Source organism: Syngnathus acus, chromosome 8 (genome assembly GCF_901709675.1).
Source record: "Syngnathus acus chromosome 8, fSynAcu1.2, whole genome shotgun sequence".
NCBI classification, from domain to species: Eukaryota; Metazoa; Chordata; class Actinopteri; order Syngnathiformes; family Syngnathidae; genus Syngnathus; species Syngnathus acus.
Window position 1 is genome coordinate 3,103,102 of NC_051093.1, and position 18,580 is coordinate 3,121,681.

The 18,580-nt window shown below is 49.7% G+C and overlaps 4 protein-coding genes across 5 annotated transcripts; 2 read left to right on the plus strand and 2 right to left on the minus strand.

Moving 5' to 3' along the window:
• Positions 1 to 118: 118 nt before the first annotated feature.
• foxj1a (forkhead box J1a) lies at positions 119 to 3,227 on the plus strand. The gene is made up of 3 exons (XM_037257466.1): positions 119 to 234; positions 707 to 1,292; positions 1,637 to 3,227. The coding sequence occupies exons 2-3, from the start codon at positions 729 to 731 to the stop codon at positions 2,384 to 2,386; spliced, it is 1,314 nt and encodes a 437-aa protein (XP_037113361.1). The 5' UTR covers positions 119 to 234; positions 707 to 728; the 3' UTR covers positions 2,387 to 3,227.
• A 3,912-nt stretch (positions 3,228 to 7,139) lies between these two features.
• On the plus strand, positions 7,140 to 10,924 carry amdhd2 (amidohydrolase domain containing 2). Of its 2 annotated transcripts, none has more exons than XM_037257470.1 (11): positions 7,140 to 7,198; positions 7,706 to 7,797; positions 8,251 to 8,387; positions 8,467 to 8,606; positions 8,687 to 8,741; positions 8,814 to 9,121; positions 9,193 to 9,337; positions 9,441 to 9,548; positions 9,815 to 9,883; positions 9,975 to 10,076; positions 10,240 to 10,924. In XM_037257470.1, the coding sequence occupies exons 2-11, from the start codon at positions 7,715 to 7,717 to the stop codon at positions 10,338 to 10,340; spliced, it is 1,248 nt and encodes a 415-aa protein (XP_037113365.1). In that variant the 5' UTR covers positions 7,140 to 7,198; positions 7,706 to 7,714; the 3' UTR covers positions 10,341 to 10,924. The 2 variants fall into 2 exon arrangements, with proteins under 2 accessions (XP_037113365.1, XP_037113364.1); XM_037257469.1 differs by having other exon boundaries at positions 7,148 to 7,265.
• On the minus strand, positions 10,644 to 12,433 carry LOC119126302 (ceramide synthase-like). The gene is made up of 5 exons (XM_037257489.1): positions 12,151 to 12,433; positions 11,847 to 11,933; positions 11,328 to 11,544; positions 11,155 to 11,250; positions 10,644 to 11,088 (listed from the first exon to the last, which is right to left on the minus strand). Exons 1-5 carry the CDS (start codon positions 12,267 to 12,269, stop codon positions 10,975 to 10,977), a joined length of 633 nt encoding a protein of 210 aa, XP_037113384.1. The 5' UTR covers positions 12,270 to 12,433; the 3' UTR covers positions 10,644 to 10,974.
• An 86-nt stretch (positions 12,434 to 12,519) lies between these two features.
• nlk1 (nemo-like kinase, type 1) lies at positions 12,520 to 18,091 on the minus strand. Its single transcript, XM_037257459.1, has 11 exons — positions 16,559 to 18,091; positions 16,211 to 16,340; positions 16,083 to 16,138; positions 15,855 to 15,961; positions 15,698 to 15,783; positions 15,309 to 15,518; positions 15,125 to 15,226; positions 14,945 to 15,031; positions 14,675 to 14,873; positions 14,424 to 14,517; positions 12,520 to 14,214 (listed from the first exon to the last, which is right to left on the minus strand). The coding sequence occupies exons 1-11, from the start codon at positions 16,867 to 16,869 to the stop codon at positions 14,166 to 14,168; spliced, it is 1,431 nt and encodes a 476-aa protein (XP_037113354.1). The 5' UTR covers positions 16,870 to 18,091; the 3' UTR covers positions 12,520 to 14,165.
• Between the last annotated feature and the right edge of the window lie 489 nt (positions 18,092 to 18,580).

Here is an 18,580-nt window from a genome sequence, read left to right on the forward strand (position 1 = left end):
ACGGGCGGGCCAATGGGCGCGCGACAGATTGTTTACAAGGGGGCGCGTCCGCCGTTGCTCCGGTTACGTGTTCAGGTATTAAAGTGGCACTGCGGGCTGCGAGTCGTCTTCGTTTCTTTGCGTGGCTCTTTGTTGGCCCTCGCGCGCGCACGCACGTACACGCACGTACACGGAGACACACGCAGGCAGGAGGCGCGCGCGCAGTTCACACGGAGGAGAGACGCTTGACTGCAGGTAAGATCACACTTTTTTACTCTTTTGATTTCGTTTCGACATTTAATGCTGTTTTTTTATTGCGGCTACTCGACGTGAAAAAAGTGCAGAAGTTTGTCATGCTACAGTTCAAACTCCCTTAACAAGTTTAATACGTGAACATAATTAAAAATATCTTCACAAGTTCAGTTTGTTCGATGTGCATAAAAACGTTGCGCCGCGCAACAATTTGCGAGCGAGGCGTGCACGCGCTCAGGTGTGAAGAGAAACTGACTGTGTTCAAATGAGTCCTCACGCACTCATTCACACGCTAACAATTCCTCTCTCACTTCACTGCGTTCATTCTCATGTTCTCACTTCGGAACACTCAACTGACACGTGACCTCATCCAGTCACGCTCTCATTTTCTCACTTAAATGTGTTTGAGGACGTGAGTCCATTGTTCAAATCTCATTCATTCATTCACTCACTGACTCACTTCATACCTTTGCAGTCAAGTTGAGGACGGCAAAGTGATGAGCATGGAGTCGTGCTACCAAGGGGGTCCTGAGGAGTGCGAGGGTCTGGAGGAGGTTCTGGTTGCGGCGGCGGCCCAGGCGGAGGCAGGTGCAGCAGAGGCGGGCGCGGCGGATGCGGGCGCGTCCTGGGGTGGCACTGCCACTTTGGATGACAGCCTGACCAGCCTGCAGTGGCTGCAGGATTTCTCCATCGCGGGGGGCGGCGTCCCCCCTGGCCGACCGCCGGCACCCCCACACCGACACCACCCACTGGGCTGGGAGGCACCCGCCTCCCCGCTTGCGGCCGACCCGGCCTCGGCGGGCTCGCCGCTCACGCCCGGCAAACCCACAGCGGCCGCCTACAGCCGACTGCTCCCGCTGCCCGCCATCGTGGCGCGCGGCCACTGCCCAGACGAGGTGGACTACAAGACGGACGCCGGCGTCAAGCCGCCCTACTCATACGCGCACCTAATCTGCATGGCCATGAAGCACAGCAAGCACAGCAAAATGACGCTCGCCGGCATTTATAAGTGGATCACAGACAACTTCTGCTACTTCAGGCATGCCGAGCCCACCTGGCAGGTATGGGTGCAGTCACCCTACACACTTAAACACACACACACACAACGTCCAGCTCAAGTGTGTAGGAATGACTTTGTGCAGTTTGTCTTTTCTCAACTAAAACTTCAATTTGCCACATAAATGATTGATGAAGTTGGTTTTGTAGTGCCACCACGGAGCAGATAATATTTAACAAAGGTCAGAAACTCCATTTAGACTGGTGGAGAGCGGGGGCATGGGGGTCAGCATGAATACTAATAGAGTGCCATACTTGTTTTATTGCACTAGCAAGCACGGATGTCACTTAGCAAGGTTTGGCTACTAATATGTTTGTAGCTGAGACGCTAAGCCGTGTGTTTTTTCAGAACTCGATCCGCCACAACCTGTCGCTCAACAAGTGCTTCATCAAAGTTCCTCGTCAGAAGGATGAACCCGGCAAGGGCGGCTTCTGGAAGATTGACCCTCAATACGCCGAACGCCTCCTGAGCGGCGCCTACAAGAAGCGCCGCATGCCACCGGTCAGGATCAACCCGGCGCTGCAGAGCCGGCTGGGGCGAGCTGCGCCGACGCCCATCAGGAGCCCCGTCGGCATTCTGCGTGCTGATGACCAGTCTCAGCGACTCCTGCAGGAGTTTGAGGAGGCCACGGAGCAGAGCTGGGACGCCCGCCTGGCTCAGGGGACCATGCTGGGGTCCTGGCCCACACCCGGGGGCGGCGCCAAGAGGAAGTCAGGTCGCAGGAGTGGCGAAGGCAAGACCTCCCGCCGCCCAGGCTCCCCGCTGCTCCCCACGGATGAGCAGAAGGAGAGCGGCCCTCTCAAGGGTGACTTTGACTGGGACGCCCTGCTGGACTCGGCGCTCAGCGGCGAGCTCAGCCTGGACGCCGGCGACGCCCTGGGCCCCGTCCAAGAGGATGAGCTGAGCGTGCCAGCCGGTGGCCCCGCAGGGGACGCGCTCGCCGAGTCCCAAAAGTCCTTCCTGGGCTCGGCCTTTTTGGAGAGCCCCTGGCTGGAGGACGAGGCAGAGCCGGAGCGCAGCGACTTCCTGTGTGGCGCCGGCGTCAATCTGGAGCAACTGTTTGACCTTGCAGAACCCCCTGGGGACTCCCTGCTCTGAGGTCGCCTGGACCCCGCGCCTCAAACTTTTGATACTCATGGGACTTCATGTTTACATCACATGATTGACATATGACATTTTTTGATGTCCATTTTTCACTTATCCACACTCAGTGAGATGGAGCCCAAATCCATGCATCCAGCGGTCCATGCATTCATCCATTCAGCCAATAATCCATCCAACATTTATAATCCAGGAGAGAAAATATCCATTGTCTAACCAAGAATGGTAGATCATTGGTTGCATAGATCCCAAAAAACAACAATCCCTCCATCCATGCTTCCAACAACTCTCTCTCTCTCTCTCTCTCTCTCGCTCTCTCTCTCACTCTCTCTCTCCATTTCAGGGTGCTGTCCTATCTGACTGGACTAAAGGCGGGTTACATTCCATTGGTTGCTAGCCAATCGCAGGGTATATCATTCAAAATATACGCACAATTAAGTTTTTGATCTTCAATGAAGCTATGCTAACGTCCACTAATGTGACTGGGATCAACTTCAAGTCAACAAAAATCATCATATACCAACTTCCTGCTTTGGCTCCGCCTCCTCTGGCTCAACTTCCCATCGCAATGGACAAATATCACATTGTCAATTGTTAGCATTTGCCAAATGAAGCTTTTGTGGACTTTGAAAGACAAGATCAAAGTGATGACGTTTGGTCAGACAAAATGTCCCGTGACCTCTGAACACGCGTGCGGGACGTTCAGAAACGACGGAAGACATTACATGACTTGTGAGTTTGTTCTTGTGACATCACTATGACAGCAAACCTCAAGATTGATTGGCTCTTCTTTTTTAATGCTATTTTTTTCCAAACAATAAAAATGTCTTTTACTGCACCTTGTTGCCTCACCACACACACACACACACACACACACACACACACACACACACACACACACACACACACACACACACACACGCATACATACATACTCACACGCGCACGCACACACACGAACGGACTACACACACAAACTGCAGGTTGCAGTGCTTGTGGTCCCAATTGTCGGCCACGGGGGGTCTTTGTCTTGCATGTCTTTTGTGTGTTACAAGCGTCCATATATCAGCAACTGAGACCCCCCCGGGCGGACCCCCCAGCCGGGTCATGTGCGGTGTCATGTGACATATGACAGACACCCAACACGCCACATCGGGCAACATTCCCTGCTTCATAATCACTCGATAAGGATTTCATTAAGTACTCAAATATGGATCTGTTATTACAACAGTGGACCTCGAGAGTTCCTAAAATATCAACTAAAAAAAAATTGTTATGAAGTGATTCAGTGAGAACTGTCCAATCGCTGAATAGAAATTTTTATTTTGTAGCCTATATAGTTGATGCAAAAATGTCCGTGTCACGGCATGGGCCACTTGGCAAATTGGCCCTTGCTCGCCTGCCCCAACGTGTCCGCGGTAACCCGAGTCGCGTAAGACGAGCTCACGGCCGAAACACTAACCCTCGACACGACAAAATGGCCGCCAGTCGCACTACTAATATTGACGGCGGCAACCGCTTCAAGGCGGGTCACGTGAGGGCGGCGTCTGACCAATGAGGGACGAGCACGCCGCGCAGTCATAATAGATGAGGACCACGATGAGTAATCAGATTACCAGCACACATGCAGACGGCAACAACAAGACATGTTGTCCCACAAAGGCCTGTTGCCGCGGTAATGGCTGGTTGGGCTGTCACCGGGGGCGGGGCCTCAGATTTACGATACGGCTGCTGTGAAAGTTTGCAAACTTCAGCCGGGAGCACATGTGCTGCAGAAACGCATACACAAACACACGCATGAACACACAGTTTGATGTGCGACGGGTGGCGAGGTAACGACGAACATTGGGTGCCATGCTGCTAACGCAAACGCTAATAAGCGAAGCCCCGCCCCTCGACAGGTCAATCATTACATCAGTATGTTAAAGTTATTTCATCACGTATTAAAAAGCCAGCAGGCTGCCCGGAGGAAACGACCTGGTCTGCCTCCTGCTCGCCATCCGCTCACTCGCTCACCCCAATGCTTCTCACGGGATAAGAAATGGACGCCATCTGACATCACAAATCAGACAACTGCCAGCCAAGGTGCCCTGACACTGCCTGATAACAACACACAAACACGCACACACACACACACACACACACACACACACACACACACACACACACACACACACACACACACACACACACACACACACACACACACACACACACACACACACACACACACACACACACACACAAGCAACACTGCCCTCTAGGTTGTCTGTGTTTTTGTGTCTTTAGACATCAGTGAGTTTGCAAACCAACAAACACTGGGCAACACAACAAGGCCGAAACCAGATGACACACACATCCAAACGCACTTACACCGTCACAAACAAACAAGTTGCTGAATAGAAGATGGATGACAAATGAGATGGTGGATGCAAGATGGCGAGGAAAAAATGACATCATAAAAATCATCATTGACATCATCATATTACACACACACACACGCGCACACACACACACTTATTAACTGAGAGGAATGCAGAATCAGGACATGAGCGGTGGGCTGGGGGTGTGGGACGGATGCTTGTTTCTGTTCAAGTCCCGCCCACCTACAAACAGAAGTTTCCAAAGCTTCTAGAATTTTCTGGAAGAATTCCAGATAGAAGGGGACAAATGTTTGTAGCTTCAAATCAAAATATAAATGTGATATAAATTGTTCATACACCTTTTTGTTTGGAGAGTTTGTGTACTATGTGCGTGTTCGTGGGCTCAATGTCCTCCATGCTCCAGTGAGGCTCATATTTTGACCTCTGGCTCACTCAGGCTGCAAGTCCACAAGGTCACAGAGGTCATGAAATTTGCCATGTTGTTGATGTATAACTTGGTATTTAAGCATCTGGTCTAGACTTACTGTATACATGCTTTGCATGATACAATATATGCCATGGGGTTTTGCTCAAAATGATGTTTACATGATATAAGTATGTGCTAAATATGCCATGTGTAAAATACGATCTAGTTATGCGCTTTGTGCTATAGAAATAAAAATCTGAAAAAGTAGTCTGCCAGATTCCTTCCAAGTCAGAGCGGTTGACTGACACTCCGTCCGAGCGAAGTTTTGTGACCTCACGTGCGCTTTGCAAGTCAACAAGCAAAAAAAGCGGCATTCATTCAGCCCGTCCTTCCCGGCAGCAGATTAGGGGATCGGGTCATCGGGACCCCGAGGGGCCGCCGGAGAGCCGAGACGAGGATAAGCGGCCGTGAATGGCCGACACAAAAGAGGACACGTCTGACGTCAGCGTCCACAAAAGAGTCAATGAAAAGACCTAAAATATTGTGCTTGTCTTACGTGTCGCATTTACACTCACAGTGGGCCCCTCCCTTCTCCGTACCCCGCATGGGTGGCCACCAGTGGTCTGCGGCTTCTTGGGATCTCCATGGCGATGAGTAGCACTAGCGAAGGTATCTGTCTTACTGGAAACCAACTTTATTGTTGACTTTCAGGAACGCCTGACGGGGGGTGTCTGTGTGTCTTTTGGGGGAAGATGGGGCGAGGGGAGGCGGCTATGGGGGGTCGGAGGCACATCCTCATCTGTCCTGCTACATCCACGCTACACATGCTGATGCTAACATAGTAGATCAGCATCTTAAGGCTCATGCCGATATCAGTTTGCACTTTGTATTTGCTAGGAAGAGAATCAGTGCACTAGTGGGACAACTCTTACTATTTTTTTTGCCACTACAAGTGCAAATTTTGGCTTACATTTAAACTTTACTAGTAAACTGCTTCACTATTTACATTATAGGGCCCAACTAGTTGATGTGGTGTGCCCTTTTGTCACACCGGTTAAGGATATGGACTAAATCCTCAAAGGCTTTGCATAAACACATCTCAAACACACATCCCTCTGAATTTTTTGGGAACTTTTGCAGTCTAAAGTAGTTGGTGCGTTGTATTTTTTTACCTTTTGTTTATCCACTAAGTCACAGGAGTCAAACGCAAGTCCCGGGGGCCAGATATGGCCCGCCACATCATTTTAGGTGGCCCGCAAAGACAAATTGTGCTTCGACTTTATGTGTCGATACTAAAATTACAAATTTTCACTTAATAAAATAGAGATATTGCTAGCAATTTTTATTACCACTCGATTTTTTAAATGATTGAACAGTTTTTACTAGTCTCTGATTTCAAAACTATTTATTCATCACTTTGTTGTGTAGCCTATACTACATGAAGTTGTCATAATAGCCCTCTGAAGGACACTACGGTGCGGCCCGCGACAAAAACGAGTTTGACACCTCTGCACTGATGAATGAAAACTTAAAAATACAATAATTAGGAGCGTAAACGATAGAGGTTTTTGCGCAATACGTCAAGATATTTCTTTATAATTCTTACACAACCAAAAATCAAACAATACTATTGTAGGAATCAACATTTTTTTAAGTAGGCAAGGTGGAAATGTCGATTTGCAAAAGCTCATCGAACGTTCTCGTCTCTACAAGTTGTAATGTGTATAAACCTGTTGCTCTCTGGCGCCCTCTTCTGCCATAGTGTGGAAGTACAGACTTAGGACCCCGCGGACAAGCGACTCGACACACCGGTTAGGGAAGGGACACCCGTTACATTATTTTCCCATTCGATTTATTTTAAAATCCGAATATTTACGTGTCAGTATTCAATTGTAATCGCGCAAAAATAAAAACGATTATTGTTTGTCAGCTGACTTGTTTTGGTCACGTGACCACATCCGTTTCCGACTCATGTGACTTGTTTCGAGATCGCTGGAGAAAAAACGGGCACGACAAAAAGTGAATATTTTATTTTTTTTCATCCCGTAGTTGACTTTGGACTCAAAAGAATAAGTGCGGAAGTCGGGTAAGGCGTCAAGGAGAAATCCCGTTAAAACACACAAAAATACTTTTAGGAAAGCAGTCGAGTCTTTTTGCTTGTATGTATTTATCACACTAAAGTTGACCGACTCCGGCGACTCTGGGGGTCGTTATGCGCCCCCGTCGAATTAATAGCACTTGAATAAGCCTCCTATAAATCGTGTCTTCCTTTAACGTCTTTAAACGACTAAAAGCACTAATGACCACTTTGAAGAAGCACTTTTGGCTCGTTGCTTATCTGTCAATTTCGTCGCACGCGTTTGGTATGCACGAAGAAAAAGAAGAGCACCGAGGGGCAAAGTCTCCGTGATAAGATAGCTGCTTATGTGTCCTCTAGAGACTCCCATACGTTAGTTATCAAAGTTGACAGTTAAAGAAGGACCAGGTGATGATTTATGTGTATACTGTAAATATATATATTTTTAGACCTCCGAGATGCCGTCCAACAAATCGGTGTCGGAGGCGCCCATCATGCAGCTGCTCAACTGCAGGATCCTCCGCGACCACCGGCTGCAGAGGTGACCGCTGCATGCACCCACGCAAGTCAACACAAATACTTGCGACATTGAATTTCTGGCAGCAAAAATGCACACAGCCTGCATGTTGGGACTGAACGTGCTTACCAAATCGAGCAACCAGATACGTCCATCGGTAGCAGCAGGAGGACTTTAAACTTAATCAATAAATGAACACTAAATAATAAATGACAATACAACTCACCCCTCACTGGGAAAGGCACTCAAAAAACTATGTTCAAATACATTTGACGGGTCAGAAATCTCTTGACCTCACCCCATGCTTGCTAATTGCTCAACAGCTGTTTTCACTCATGCTTGACCGCAAGGGCAGCCAACATTCATAACAAAATTTTGTCTTTTACTGATAAAACAAAATGAAAACTAGTCAATGTTGTGTCTCAAGCATTTTAGGCTTACTGCTCAACATCACCAACTTTGTGTTTGTGTGCGTAGTGAGGACCTGTGGGTGCGTGAAGGGAAGATCCTGGATCCGGAGAAGCTCTTTTTCGATGAGCAGGCGTACGCCGACGAGCAAGTGGACTGCGGAGGTGCCATTGTGGCGCCGGGCTTCATTGATGTGCAGCTCAACGGTGGCGTCCGCGAGTCTTGCCGTTGGTCCTCAAGCATGTGTGTGTGACTGATGGCGGCGACGTGCGCTCACCTCCGCAGGAGGTTACGGGGTGGACTTCTCGCAGGCGTCCGACGACATTGGCGACGGGATCTCTTTGGTGGCCCAGAAGCTTTTGGAACACGGTGTCACATCCTTTTGCCCCACCCTGGTCACGTCGCCGCCGCACATTTATCACAAGGTCACAATGGCTGCCAACAAACAGGATGGGCAGGTGCCAATCAGCCGGCAGTCATAATGACCCCCGACCCCCCCTTTCAGGTCCTGCCTCAGATCAAAGTCCTGAACGGCGGGCCGCACGGAGCAGGCGTCCTCGGTGAGCTCCCCTTTTAGTTTGGCGACGCCAGAAAGATTGAGTTCATATGGAATTTTTTTTTTTTTTGTGGAGGGGTCCATCTCGAGGGCCCTTTCATCAGCGCCAAGAAGAAGGGGGCGCACCCCGAGCGCTACCTACGCAGTTTCTCGTGCGGTGACGACGCCATGGCCGACCTGACGGAGGTTTACGGCGGGCTGGACAACGTTGCCATAGTAACGCTGGCTCCTGAGCTGGAGGGCAGCCGATGGGCAGTGAGCGAGCTGTGCCAGCGGGGCGTGACCGTGTCGCTGGGACATTCGGTGGCCAACCTGACGCAAGCCGAGGAGGCTGTCGGCCACGGCGCCTCCTTCATCACGCACCTCTTCAACGCCATGCTGCCCGTACGTACACACAGTGACATTTATATAAAAATGAGGACCTGCAAAAGTAACTTTTTGTGGTGTCGGTCCAGTTCCACCATCGGGACCCGGGCATCGTGGGCCTGCTGACCAGCGAGCACATCCCGGCAGGACGCAGCGTTTACTACGGGATGATCGCCGATGGCATCCACACCCACCCCGCCGCCCTGCGCATCGCCCACCGCGCACATCCCAAAGGTCGGCGAACGTACTCGACTGTTTGTTGAATTTCGACAAGATTTTTTTGGTTTGCGAAGCAAGCGGACCAGATTAAAAGATCAAGTTGGCGGCTTGCGTGCAGGTTTGGTGCTGGTGACGGATGCCATTGCGGCCATGGGCCTCCCGCCGGGTCGCCACACGCTGGGCCAGCAGGACGTGGAGATCCGCGGCCTGCACGTCTATGTGGCCGGTGAGCGCTCGAAACCACGGCACACCAAACCATTTCTGTGGCAACCAGTTTTTTATTATCAACAAATCAAAATTATTTTTTTGATTAACAAACACCGAACAAGAAACAAGTCAAATGACTGTTGGATTTGGTTTTCTCTTTGTCAATATGTTGCCAGAATGTTTGGCAGAGCACTTGAGCAAAAACTTTCCACTTCCAAAGGGCTTGAAGCGTTTGAGTCTCTGGGTGCCCTGTTGACTTTATTTTGGATGTTCTTGGGCTTGCAGGCACGCAGACACTGAGCGGCAGCATTGCCACCATGGACATGTGTGTCAGACACTTCAGACACGCCACCGGTGAGCAAACACACACAGACATGAATGAAGGGAGGGAGGGAGGAAAGGAAGGAAGGACGGAGGGAAGGTGACCAAGTTGTGTGTTGCTTAGGCTGCCGCGTGGAAGACGCCTTGGAAGCGGCTTCGCTGCATCCCGCGCAACTTTTGGGAATCAGCCAGCACAAAGGAACTCTCGACTTCGGATCGCACGCAGGTCACTTTGCTTTTGTGTCCGTTTTCAGGTCGTCAACATGCAAAACACAGCAAAAAAAATATTTTTGAAAAGATATGAAATTGATTAATAGATTGATCTTTATGATTTTTTAAGAGTTTCTGAGTTTCGTTTTGTTGACGTTTGATTTCTAATTACTTTGCAGACTTTGTGCTGCTAGATGATGAACTCAATGTGAAGGCCACGTTCATTTCCGGAGAGCAAGTGTGGAGGGAAACCACCCAAGAAGAACAACCACAGACTTGAAAAGCAACACAAACATCCTTTACATTACATTCTGGAATGTCTTCCTTTCTCGCCCCCCCCAACCCTCCTCTGCGATTTTGACTGACACCTGTGCGGCCAATTCTGAAGCAATTATCTGATGACGTGTAAAGAACCACTTGTGAACTAAATTGTTTGTGGGTCAACTCACCCAAGTGGCGCGTCATGGTGGAGTTTTACTTGCTGCGAGGATGCGCCACGCCCGCTGGCACAACAACCAGAACCAGTAGATCTGCAGGGGCCAAAGAAGCCCCGCCCCCAGGGTGCATGGCCACGGGGCCCCCAGGACCGCCTGATGGACGGGGATGGACGTGTACCTGAGAAGCAAAACAAGCAGACAATAATAGGGCTGAAACCATTCATCGATCTTTGTGCCTGTCTGTGTCTGTCATGCTTACTGATTCAGTAAGCTGCAGTAACAGTCATTCTTCGCAGAGGATAAAGAATATCTGAGTATTATGATAAGCAGACTTTTTTTAAGGGTAAGTCGGTAAGTAAGTTTCAATGTACTGTACAAGGTGGCATGTTTGTTTTCTTTTTTGTTTTTGAATAAAATTCAGTCGGGATCTTTATTTTTTTTGGACGCTGACAAATGATTGGTTGTGTGTTGATGACCTCACCTGCTGTAGGCCAGGTACAAATACGGAAATAGTGCCACACGGCAAGCCAAGAAGACCAAGAGCGTCAGCGCGCCGTTCACTTTAAACGCCAGCGTGTCGGCGCGCTTCAACTGCAAACGTCGCAAGAAGATGCCTGTCAATCATCACACATGTGACACACACAGACACACGCTTACCTGTATGAGCACTTTGGCGAGACACACAAATGGGGTGCTTAGCTCAGCAAGAAACAAAACACCCTGGAAGTAATCGCCTTTGCCCTGCCTCCACACCTGCCACACACACACACAGACAGGGAGCTGATGATGTCAGCACTAAGGGGGCGGGGCTTGTGTGTTGCCACAGTTACCAGTGAAGCGGGCAAACAGAAGACCACCATGAAGATGTGATGCAACACCATCAAATACTCTCGCCGCACATAGCCCAAGATGGCCGCCTGCCGCGCACCGCCATCGGCCTCGTGACCCTTGACCCTCCGCCTGTGCCAGTCGCACAGGAACATGGCGTACACGTCGTAGACAAAGTAGGGCGCGGCGAACGTGATGTAGGCGTCCGTCAGCCAGTGCCTGAGGGAACACAGATTGGAACTCGAGCCTTTCAACTGTAAGGCGGCCACGCGATGCACTCGCCAACTTATTTGCCAAACAAACGCATGGGAGGTCAAAGGGGAGGCACCAAACTGGCCCTGCCTCTTTTCCCCTGCAATCTCCGGGATTAGCAAGAGACACAAATAGATTGGCAGAGATTACACCAGCAGAGGCTGCAACAAACAACACAGTGGTATGAAGGAGGGTAGCCGGATGAGAACCTCATGCTGCTACACCCTCATCCATGCTGTTTCACCAACTTCGCACTCCTTCACCCTCACCTGTCATGCAGGAGGTCGATCCGGCACGCCGAGGCAATGACGCATCCCGCCGCCACCGCCATGACGGCCTGGACGGATGACACAGCACTGAGGACGACAAGAGCGATCGTGATGTCATCACTCGTGACCGTTTGCTCCTTCCCATTAATCACTAATTAAATTGAATTGTGGACTGACTCTGAGATTGGTCTAAAAACAATGAGTTTACCTTCACTCCATTTTATGATTCAAACCACATGATCAGATTATCTGTATTTAAGAGTGCGAGTAATTTTGCCACCTGTGTGCGTGTGTGTGTTCTAACCGTGCTGACACGATGACGGCGTCAGCCTGGCTCCATCCCATCAGGATCCTCAGAGAACGACTTGACAGCAGGAAAATTCCCGGGAAGAAAAGCAGCCCTGCGACCATGAGGCCCCACATGTCTGCATGTCGCGATCAGGTGAGCCTGTCTGTGGGTGACCACCTGTCAAGACCGCGGGGGGGAGGGGCGGGGGTAATCCGACCCAGCCAATCAGAGAGCTGCCGTCCGTGTGACAAATCAGTGCTGCATTTGCATGCATTTGCATGAAGCAACTCACGTGGGCCAACCAGCTCTCAACTTTGGTGTTGTTTGTTGACTCTTCCAAGCTCCAAGTAGTACTTGTTGGTTGCTCAAAGAAAAAGTCAAACGTTGTCTGTCCAGTGTCATTTTTATTGATCATCACTCTCTACGTTAACTTCAAGTATTTGTCAAAAAACGGGGAAAACAAGTCAGCTAAAACACTTCAAACATGAGCGCCGTACTGAATCAATACCAGTAAACAACCGTGAGAGCCGAGCGGCGAAGTCCAAAAAAGTTCCACCAAGTTCCTCAAACAAACTAATGCTAACCAGTTAAAAATACACTTAAGAATGACTTCAAAAGGTACACAGCCACACACATGATTTGGGGGAGGGGGGGGCGACTAAAGAAATGGTGGCCATCAAATTAATCTAACATGCTAACTTGTGGCCACAAATACAGTGGGGCAAAAAAGTATTTAGTCAGCCCCCAATTGTGCAAGTTCTCCCATCTGAAAGATGGCTGTAATTTTCATCATAGGTACACTCCAACTATGAGATATATAATAAGTATTTGGTCAATAATAGCCTCGATCTGGGGCTCCAAGCAAGATCTCACCCCATGGGGTCAAAATGATCACAAGAATGGTGAACAAAAATCCCAGAAAAACACGGAGGGGCCGAGTGAATGACCTGCAGAGAGCTAGGACCAAAGTAACAAAGAAATATTTTCCACCATAATTTGCAAATAAATTCTTTAAAAATCAGACAATGTGATTATCTGGATTTTTTTTTTTTAAATGTTGTCTCTCATAGTTGAAGTGTACCTATGATGAAACTTACAGGCATCTCTTATCTTTCAAGTGGGATAACTTGCACAATTGGTGGCTGACTAAATACTTTTTTGTCCCACTGTATATCATTTGTTGCATATTAAGCAACCTTCTGCAGAAAAGTCAAGTTGCAGTTTCTTGCAACGGTGCACTCCATTTGCTTTGTGACCACAGGTGAGTATTTCGTTATGCCCGCGTTATGATCACGAATGATTATATTGTGGTCACAAAATCGGTACGTGGTAGTCAGAGTTTCTGTTCTTCTTTCTGCACTTTTTCTGGCCACAATTTAGCATTTCATGCACACCTTACAAATATATTGGCCACAACATTTTTAGAATTACATATGGAGTCTGGGGAGCTACAAAAAGGGGTTACTGTCCATCTTTTCTTACCCCCAAAACACTTTAATTTTGTCACACATTCTTTTATACACACGGTTTTGGTTGGGAGGAATGGTGCCGTCATGACGGCTTCGGGGGGGTCGTCACGTTCAGGCGCCATCATGGCGGCCAATTCTTACGCAATAACTTATAACACACACACACACATCAGTTGTGTGAACACACATTGCACTTCCTGTCCTAAAAACAAAAGACATAAGAGGAATGAAAGTCGAACGATTTCCCAGCATGCTCTGCTGCCGAGCGCGAGGAGTGTGTGAACACCGAGGAGGGGGGCGCTACACGACACCCTGCTACATGGAGCGTGTGGAATGCTAAAGCCAACAAAAATCAACATTTCTACTCACAAAACCTTTTTTTCCTTTTCAGCAGCAGAAGCTATTTTTTTTCCTGTCCTCAGCACCCGGGGAGCCGCCGCAGTGGGCGGAGCCTGTCGCCGCCACTCGCTTTTGTTCACGTGCAGGGAAAGTGGACATCAAGGTTGGTTGAGGCAGCGAAGAGGAGGAGGAGGAGGAGGGAGAGTAAGGGGGAAAGGCTGCTCATCTCTCCTCCTTGCGGGACACCTTGGACGAGTGCCAGGCGGTGGACCTGAGGACCATAAAGCTGCAGGTTAGACGGGCGGTCACATTGACGTTGGAAAACAACGATTGACATATTTGCAGACTAAATCAGTGACTGACTCATAATAAATTCATGTTTGGAAAGAGAGCATTGATGAACCAAAGATTATAAAATGGTTGATTGCAGCCCTTTTGGAGAATGTGATGATGATGATGATACATGGGCGCAGTGCTGACCTGATGAAGGTCTTGAAGGCGGCGCTCTGAGGGTTGATGCACAGCGGGACCCGCTTGCCTTGCTGGTGCTCCGTGACGAAGCGATGGATCAGTTCTGAGGAGGACAAGCAGCAAAACCGCTTGGAAAAATCGACTATTTTTTGGACCTTTTCCAAGCGGCTGCTTGGGTTTCAACAAGGAGGATATTTCTAACAAGTGAAAGCCAAACTGCATGTGACCAATTGGAGGGGGGGGCAGGAGGGGTGTCGTACCTTTGCCTTGCCACACGGACAGCAGGCTGCTCTCATAGCTGTGGCTGAAGGGCCGCTCGGCGGCCGGTTCGAAGTCTCGGGTGTAGACGCGCCCGCTGGGCACTGAGTAGCAGCACTGGCACATGCACGTGTGGTAGCGCAGGCGGCCCTCGTCCAGGTACGGGTGTGACAGCGCGTCGCCGCCGGAGATACGCTTAGCCTGTCGGAACATTGGCGTCAACGGCGGCCATAACGTGACCGACCGACAAGACGCGGACCTCCTCAACTTACCGGATCAAAAACCAGCATACGACACAGCAGGTGCACCGCCTCGTGGGTGGCGCCGTCTGATAACATGTACAACACCGACAGCGACGGCTGAAAAGGCACACACATACCGTTATCAGCTGATCAATAATAAAGATAACAAAATGTGAGAAAACTAGGTAGGGGGGTGCAAAGGTGACATACGGGTTTATGCGGGCCGCGCAGGATGTGAGCCCGGGCGCCCTCGCAGGCTGACGCCAGGGCAGACAGAGGCGGCGTTCCCAGCAGGTCCGTAATCAGGTCCAGCTGAAGAGTTACACACGTTAGCAAAGCAAGCTTTGAGTTGTGATAGGGTCCAACATGATTGAGACCATTTGAGGACGCTCACCTGCTGGATGGGACTCTGTGCCTGAAAGAGGATGCGGCGGCCCAGCAGCTCGGCAAAGATGCACCCCACCGACCACACGTCGATGGCCGAGCCGTAATGGCGGCAGCCCATCAGCACCTCGGGGGCTCGGTAGTACTGCGTCACCACCTCCTGGGTCATGTGACGTGACGGGTCCGGCTCCTCTACGCGTGCCAGACCAAAGTCGCAAATCTGACCAAGATGAAACCAAGACGAAGAAAAGGGCCTCTGAGTCACGGGAGTTGGATGATTCACAATACGGTCGTAGCTTGACAAATCTTTGTGACACCCTTTGAGACTCTTGGGATTTTGGGACTGACTGAATCATTCCTCCATTCTGTAAATTTCATTGACACAAGCGACCGACGGACCTTGAGCAGGCAGTTGCTGTTGACCAGGAGATTCCCGGGTTTGATGTCGCGATGCAGAATGCCGGCAGAGTGGAGATACTTGAGGCCTGCGCACAGCAGCCGCACGGCATCAGCCAAAGGCCACAACAAGGAGCAAAGGGGTCTAACAGGCACTCACCTCGCAGGATCTGGTAGAGGAAGACCTTGATGTGGTCGCTGGTGAGCGGCTGAGGGGACACGATGACCTTGTGAAGGTCACTCTGCATCAGCTCCGTGATCACATAGCTGTGCTTCCTGTCAAGGCCTAACAAGACTCACGAACGAGGCAAAATGACCTATGACCCAAGTTCACCTACAATGTAACCTTTCAATGTGAGGAGTGAAGGAGGAGCGCGAAAAAGGATACATCTCCTCAAAACAGTCGATCTGCGGCGGCTGTAAAATGTCCAAGGCCGACAGCACCTGAAATACAACCGCGACCACCGGTGAGGTCATCGGTGACGTCATCGTCACAAAAGCAAGAGCATGCCTTACGTTGTCGTGTTTGAAGAAGCACAGCATGCGCAGCTCTCGGAAGACGCGCTTGCACGACACCAGGTTCTGGAAGACGTTGGGCATCTTCTTCAGCGCCACTTTCCGGCCGTCTCGAGGGTCCGTCACCGACCTGCCACACCACAACGCTCAGATTGGCTGGATGTAAACAAGCCACTGCAGCTGTGTTACAACCACTTAGTTCATTTGTTGCTAATCAGGAGTGGCCAGAAATAACGATTACCACAATTAGTACATAAAACAGCCCTTCAAAAGGTAAGCATGCAAACATGCAAGCAGTGTCAGTGAAAATGGACTCAATCGTGTCTATCTGAAGCCACGCCTCCTTACCAGACCACACCAAAGGCTCCGTATCCGATGGGCCGATCGGGCTCCATCTCGGCCGGGCTGGGCACTTCGCTGGCCGGGTTGCTGTACGGCTGTGGCACGGCGGCCCCCCCGCCGGCGCCGCCCCCCAGGGCGGTTGGGTGCCGGGGTGTCCCCGCTGGAACGGCGGGAGGCCCGCTGACACACGGTGTGGCGCTGAGGGCGGCCGAGGGGGCACCGCAAGACGAGTTAACGTAGAAGTACTTGTGGGCCAAGTCGGAGCCAGAAAACAGGTCGCCACAAAGCGTCTGGCGGCCTGCGTCGTGGAAGGCCATCCTTGGGGCTGCCCCTATGCCTCCTCTTGCGCCTCCTGCTGGCTGGCTAGACGCGGAGGGATCGCGGCTGCAAACTGCACATGACCCACGACCTCCGCCAAGGCGCCACTGAGGACACGGCTTACATTAAATTTTTAAATCACACTAAAAAACGAGCAGTGTGTTTGATGCCTTTTAAAATGAACTCTTCGATCAACGGAAGCCACGTGAGCTCAACTCTGCTAACACTGAATGTCAGAGTCAAAATAGGAGAATGTAGAATTTTAAATTGGCATGAAATAATAGTCTATATGCTGAGTTACTCAGGGAGGTAGCTGTGTAAATAAGGAGCTAACACTTGCTGGGTTACTATAAGATAACAGCAAAAATAAAATACAGAATAGCCAAGTTACCCATGTTGCAAAGGAAATTACATTTAGCTAAGTTCCTATGAGCTAAAAAAAAGCCTTTAAACTATGACGGATTACTTATCCGTGTTGCTAACGAGTTAACATTTAGCCGAGTTTCTCTTTAAGCAATAAAGATGTGAAACTCTGCTAGCACCGCGTAACTAAGTTAACTGTTAGCCGTTTTGCTAAGAAGCTAACACTTAGCTGGGTTACTGTGAGCTAACAAAAAATACACAATATATGAAAACAAAACTATGTTAGCAGATAGCCGTGCTCCCAATGAGCTAACAATTAGCTGGGTTCTAATCAGCTACTTAAAAAAATAAAAACAATAACAAAAAAGCTCTGAGTTAGCAATTAGCCGTGTTGCTAAGCAGTTGCTGGACTAAGCGGCGATGACCCACATCTCTCGGCGACACTGACCTACATACTCGGCAAAAAAATAATAAAATAACACGCCAACCCCGAACAAGTTGCTGTCAACTCTGCGCGCACACGAAGGGCCGCTCAACGCAGACGCGACAACACACGTCAAGAGTTGGACGGGGTCGAAAAGGCGACTAAAAGAAGAGTTTGCAAACGGTGATGCTGATAGCCGAGAGAGAAGCTAGCCCGGCTAGCTTCTCCAAGCTCGGCATTGGAAGGAGCGTCCAGACGAGAAAGGGCCTCCAAATTGTCGGACAATTTGTCCCAAAAGCTCCGTCAAGTGAAGAAAAGGAGTCAAGGCGGCAACAGTCTGCGTTAAGCCTGGTTCTCTGCTGCTCCAGCCCGCTGATAGCTGGCGAGCGACGACGATGACGATGAGGAACCCGAGAGGGGGGAGGGGGAGGCGGCTGCAGTCGGTCAGGTGCACGCACGGGCGAGAGCGATGCTAACATTAGCTTAGCACAAGAACGACGCACAAAGTTCACTTTAGTGCATTTAATACACTCAAAAGATCATCAATATTCACGAGCACGGAAAAGGATTACAGTTCTAGATGGAAGGACATCCGAGCCATTTGAGTTCCCATTTCAGTGTAAAATAGTTTTTCTGTCTTCGAATTTTTGAAAATGTTGAATTTTCTTGACATTTTAAATTAATTTTTAGAAATTTTTGGGAGATTAACAGCATAAAGACATTTTGCACATGCAATTTTTTTTTTTTACCCTGGGTTTTCGAGATTTTTAAATAGAATGTCTGGAGATTACAAGCAAATTCCATGTGAAAATTCTCAATTGAAAGTGGGATGGCACAGATGTACTTCCATCATCGCTGCACCACTGCAGGGGTGGGGGGGGCTACAAAGTACAGTACACGTGAAATTCATCATTGAGCACATT

Coding starts and splice junctions, on each gene's coding strand:
- foxj1a (XM_037257466.1), top strand. CDS start 729: ATGAGCATGGAGTCGTGCTACCAAGGGGGTCCTGAGGAGTGCGAGGGT. Junction 1,293..1,636: donor ATGCCGAGCCCACCTGGCAG/GTATGGGTGCAG, acceptor GTGTTTTTTCAG/AACTCGATCCGCCACAACCT.
- amdhd2 (XM_037257470.1), top strand. CDS start 7,715: ATGCCGTCCAACAAATCGGTGTCGGAGGCGCCCATCATGCAGCTGCTC. Junction 9,122..9,192: donor TCTTCAACGCCATGCTGCCC/GTACGTACACAC, acceptor GTGTCGGTCCAG/TTCCACCATCGGGACCCGGG. Junction 9,549..9,814: donor CCTGCACGTCTATGTGGCCG/GTGAGCGCTCGA, acceptor TTGGGCTTGCAG/GCACGCAGACACTGAGCGGC.
- LOC119126302 (XM_037257489.1), bottom strand. CDS start 12,269: ATGTGGGGCCTCATGGTCGCAGGGCTGCTTTTCTTCCCGGGAATTTTC. Junction 11,545..11,846: donor ATCGACCTCCTGCATGACAG/GTGAGGGTGAAG, acceptor GTGTTCCCTCAG/GCACTGGCTGACGGACGCCT. Junction 11,089..11,154: donor TCGCCAAAGTGCTCATACAG/GTAAGCGTGTGT, acceptor CGACGTTTGCAG/TTGAAGCGCGCCGACACGCT.
- nlk1 (XM_037257459.1), bottom strand. CDS start 16,869: ATGGCCTTCCACGACGCAGGCCGCCAGACGCTTTGTGGCGACCTGTTT. Junction 15,784..15,854: donor CCTCTACCAGATCCTGCGAG/GTGAGTGCCTGT, acceptor TGCTGTGCGCAG/GCCTCAAGTATCTCCACTCT. Junction 15,032..15,124: donor TGCGCGGCCCGCATAAACCC/GTATGTCACCTT, acceptor GTGCCTTTTCAG/CCGTCGCTGTCGGTGTTGTA.